We start from the raw sequence: 5,291 nt of genomic DNA, 5'->3' as shown, positions 1-5,291 counted from the left end.
GTTTAACGTATAAACTTAATAAAGTATTTTGAAGGATAAGGATTAATACCATTATGAAAAAATATCCCTCACAATAAAAAATATATTGAAATTACAATTTTTAGACAGAAATATGATCACTACACGTTATTCTTAAAAGCCTTTTTTGTGGATCTTATTAAGAGGAACAATACTCCAGTACATTATTTTCATGTAGTACCTACTTACCATTAGAGCAGCGCATGCGCGAAAGTGTCTCAACGGGTAGGACTTTATACACATTTATCGTATTTATGTTAATTTACATAAGAATGTACAAATAATAAACTATATATAAACCTTCCCTGAGAAATACCTAATAACAAAAAACCGCATCAAAATCCGTTGGGTGGTTTAGAAGAAGAAGAGTTAGAAAGGCCAGACAGAGGCGAAATCCGACTTTGTTTTATAAGATATAGGATAGGATAGGATAGGATAGTTTATTATATGTACATTTTTCCGCATTTCTTTGCTCTGGTTAAAGTTATATGCTATAATAGGTTTGATTCTTTATTTTTACAGCCTATTATAGGATGTTCTTGTATACAATATTGACAGCTGACTTTTTATTGCTCAATATGAACATATTTTGTTTCGATGTGACCCTTGAAAGGGCCACGTAGAGCTGTCCATGTGAAAAACACTCAACGCTTAAATCTAAGCCCGCAACGTCAAATGTTTGGCCTTGAGATTTATTAATAGTTATGGCAAATGATAATTTTATAGGAAATTGTAGCCGTTTAAATTGGAAAGGAAGATCTGATGGTATAAGAGGTATTCTTGGAATCAAAACCACTTCTCCAGTACCACACCCGGTAATTATGGTGCACTCTATAACGTGTGATTTCAACGATTTAATTTGTAAGCGAGTACCATTACACAATTTTGGAGGATTGAGATTTCGCAATAATATCACAGGACATCCGACTTTTAAAGTTAATTGATGTGGAGGGAGTCCTGAAGGCTGTAAAGAGTTAAGGAACTCGGTCGGAAAATGGACAGCTTCTTCCATATCCATTGCACTATCAATAGAGCGGTAGGTTTGCGTTGTCGCATTGATTTTTGAAAGAATCAAGTCGTTAAGTTTGCCTATTTGCTCGTTTGTTGGTGACAAAATAGCCCTCTCCTTGAACCAGGATAGTGTTTTTGTATTTATACTCTCAATCCCAGGGTATACATTTTCAACCAATTCTTGCACTGTATTCACCAAAACGCACAGGCTACTATTTTCTAAATTTATTCTTCCATTATGATCCTGTGCCATCTCTCCATTTCCTATTTTAAGCAACAATTTTGCAAAATCTCGATTTTCATCTGCAAACAATGAGACTCTCATGTTTGTTTTGAGTTCTAATCTATTAACATGTGGCCATAGATAAGATCTCTTAATTGACGCGTTGATTTCATCCGCTCGAGTACCCCTTGTGACGACCGGTAAAATTTGACGAAAGTCGCCTGAAAATAGTACTGTACATCCTCCCATTGACACGTTTATATTGCGTAAATCACGCAATGTCCTGTCTAAAGCTTCAATGCTAGTCTTGTGTGCCATCGTAGCTTCGTCCCATACTATTAATGAGCAGTCACGCATCAGTTTTCCAGTGTTACTTTGTTTCGAAACGCTACAGACACTCGTACTATCTTCAGTGGTAATTTTAAGCGGTAATTTGAAGGTAGCATGAGCAGTTCGACCACTTTCCAACAATGTTGCTGCTATCCCGGATGATGCAACCGCTAATGCAATTTTGCCACTTAGTCTCACTTTAGCTAAGAGAAGATTTATCAAAAATGTTTTCCCCGTGCCTCCCGGAGCATCAAGAAAAAATAAATTCCCTTCATTTTTATTAATAGATTTTAACAACGCATGATACGCTTCATTTTGTTCCGTGTTCAAACGATTTTCATCTTGCACTATAGTTTGTAATAGTTTTGATTGGTTATAGGAAGTTTCTCTTCTGTATTCTGCACTGTTCGAACCTAAATTTGTTGTATTTGTGGATATTGACAATCCAAAATTTAGAATACTCTTACCCGAAAGTAGTTCGACCACTTTGTTTAATTCTAATAATGCTTCATCAAAAATTATTTGATCATATGGAATGTCATCCGACATAATTTCTCGTCGTCGTCGCGTCAGTATATCTTCAGACATGTTTTCCTGATATTTGGTCCAAAGCAATCTAGGATCTGTCACCTGACAAAATGCGAGAATAATGGCAAACAAATATCTTAATGAACTTGCGGTGCTACACACAGCAGCTTCTAATAGTGTATTGTCCCACTGAGAATCGTCTTCTAAAAGCCCCATCGCTTTGCAAGCTGCTTGATATGTATTGTGGGTTATACCGTGCACAGTCCTCAGGTTTTCAAACGACGTTGGCCCTTTTATGACATGGAGTAAAATCCTCAAATAGAAACATTCGCTGTTCTTAGGATGAACTACATAAACTCTTCCAAGAGCGTCTGTTTTTTTTACTCCAGGATATTCTTCTACTGGAGACCCTTGCTTTCTCCGTTGAAATGTCTTAGCAGTCCGATTCCATGTATAATAACTTGGAATTTTGTCATACGTCAAAGTTTTGGCAAAATTATCTTGAGCGCATAGCTTGAAGAATGCTGTCAATATTGTATCTCGCGGATTTGCAACAACATCGTTTATATTGTTTGGGTTAAAAAATACTCTTTGTCCATTTTCCAAGTGTACAGCGAGATGGGTAATGGTAGGTGCTCGGTTGTGTATTTCGTATGATAACATCCTCCATACTGCTTCAGAGCTGCAGATATAACGACCGGACTGATATTTTTCGACTTCGTTTGGTGTATGTATGCTGAATGTAGCTTGGTCGCTTCCTTTGTTAATGTATTTTGTTACATATTGTATTGATTTTATAGAGCTGCATAGTTCCACATTAATATGAGCGTTAAAGGCTTTAAGAAGTAATGGGTTGTAGGGTACAACCCAGCGGTTGTCGATTTCGTGGTTTCGTAAATTAGCAGTTGTACCGCCGTCATCTTTAGAGCGTCGACGATACTTAGGATAGCCATCATCGCCGGTAGAAGTTTGATACTGAAAGGACTTGGGGAACTTCTTGCTACACCTACCTTCCCGCATACATGGTGCACTGGCATTGTAAGCTCCGCAAGGGCCGTGTACCATATGTTTTGTTACAATTTCATGCAGTGTTGGATCAACGTCTTTATTTGGAAACTCTGCAGAAATGACACTATCTATTTGGTCTGGTCTAATTTTGTTTACCAACCATACCAACAGATGGACATGTGGTAACCCACGTTTCTGCCACTCGATGGTGTACATATGGCATCGAGGTGGACCAAATATGTGAGCTTTATTTATAAGGTCTAAGAGTTTATGTAGTTTTAAATGAAACACTCGATTCACTATGTCATATCTGTCTTGAGGATTCAAATTAGCGTAGATATTATCTTTTATTTCTGTCCAGTTCGGATTGCATGTTGCAGTAATAAAAAGATCAGGCTTACCGTAATGTCTAACGTATGTCATGGCATCCTGTGACTTTTCGAATAAATAGCGAGGGCCTCCGGTATAAGATGAAGGAAGTATCACTATTTGACCTATGTCGTTGCAGTGCTCGTTTGACTGCAAAGCATCCTGTAAATGGACGTAATTTTCTGCTCTTAGTTTGGTTTGGTTATTTCGTATATAAGCCAAACGCTCAGATTCTATTTTTGCATATTGATCGACTAAATATTGATTCAATAGCATTCCGTATCTTAGGAGAGGATTAAAATTATTATTTCTGAGCATTATACGATAGCAATAGTAATTCATGCATGAAACAGTCTTACGTAGAGGTGCCCCGCTAACAGGATCAACTTGGCAAATATTGATACTGTATCCATCTTCTCCACGACATAGGATCAGAGGATACTGTAGTGTATCGTAAGACCTATGCAATTCAGATATTTTTTGTAGTCCGTCATCACGGCTTCGCAAAACAATATCTCTCTTATCAAACTGTTGACCAGCTATTACAACTGCTACCTCACTTGTAGATGGTGCATTGTACCGACCAATGTGTTGTCCAGCAGGTACTCTATTGGCATGGATCACGACATTAAAGTCCGGTGTACCAGGTGGAACGCTCTCAATTGCAGTTTTAAAGCTTTTTATGTAGTTGTTATGAGAATGTAACATATTTTGTAAAGATCTAACCAAGCTGTCGTCGATTGGCTGTATGGCACTCTTACACCGAGTTGATAATTGTTTTTCTGGATCAGAAATAAAATAAATCTGTAAGAATTTATGGTCATCTGACCTATGTGGAAGCAAGCTCCCTGCTAAATGGTATACTTGCCCTTGAATTTTGAACGTTGGCATAAAACCTTGCTCAACAACTTGAGAGCTTTTAAATGAGGTCATTTGGAACACATTGTTATATCGGCGTATGTTGCGCAAAAATAGCTTTGATTTTGGATGATCTCCGGAGAGAAGAGAATATAATGGTTCTGGCGGAGGTACTTTTCCTTGTGAGCAACAGATACCTTTAGATTCATCTTTCCATTTCAAAGCAGAGCAAAATTGACAAACAACTGACATCGTACCTATTGAGACCATAGGATCATTTTTGTATTCAATGAGTGAGTCGTAATTCATAGCAGAATTAACTTTATTTGACCATAAATTTTGGTTTCGCCTAGCTGTCCGAGATCTACGTCTGTCCATGTCACGACTATGGCGAATTTCACGTTCGACAGATGATTCTCTAGCTCTCTGTAAGACGTGTCTATCCCGGTCACCACTAAGGCGAACTTCTCGGGTAACTGATGATTCACTTGCATGTCTACTCCGTTGAAGTCTAAGGCGAATATCACGTTCTGCAGATGATTCCCTGCTTCTTCGCAAAGAATCGCTCTCCCTTCTATTAGATAATCTAATTTCCGTCTCCTCTACGCTTTCATTAGTAAGATGTAACCTATTTTTATTTGAACTTCTTGTGCTACGACCTATATTTGAACGACTTTTTCGTGGCATAATGGAAATATAAATATATAATGTATACAAATATAAAATAAATGAAATGCTTAAAAAGGTAAATAAAATAATAAAAGAACAGAAGAAGAGTAAACAAACAACACACTTAAACGAAAGAAATTATAAACAAAAGTCTACCTACTATTTTCTAAAACTAAAATACTTAATCGAAAAAAATGATAAGCAAAAGCCTACTTACTATTCTCTTACACTAAAATACTTAAACGGAAGAAATTATAAATAAAACCCTACCTACTAT

At 37.1% G+C, this 5,291-nt stretch overlaps 1 protein-coding gene across 1 annotated transcript; it reads right to left on the bottom strand.

Moving 5' to 3' along the window:
- Positions 1 to 544: 544 nt before the first annotated feature.
- LOC146529147 (uncharacterized) lies at positions 545 to 5,032 on the bottom strand. The gene has a single exon (XM_085201882.1). It carries the CDS (start codon positions 5,030 to 5,032, stop codon positions 545 to 547), a length of 4,488 nt encoding a protein of 1,495 aa, XP_085058008.1.
- Between the last annotated feature and the right edge of the window lie 259 nt (positions 5,033 to 5,291).

The sequence above is a fragment of the Heliconius melpomene genome, chromosome 18 (assembly GCF_056956725.1).
Source record: "Heliconius melpomene rosina isolate 202511_hmr_F chromosome 18, ASM5695672v1, whole genome shotgun sequence".
In the NCBI taxonomy this organism is placed as follows: Eukaryota; Metazoa; Arthropoda; class Insecta; order Lepidoptera; family Nymphalidae; genus Heliconius; species Heliconius melpomene.
This window is presented reverse-complemented; position numbering and strand designations above follow the sequence as displayed.

Excerpts from the sequence above, each read along its gene's own strand:
- LOC146529147 (XM_085201882.1), bottom strand. The coding sequence starts at position 5,032 with ATGCCACGAAAAAGTCGTTCAAATATAGGTCGTAGCACAAGAAGTTCA.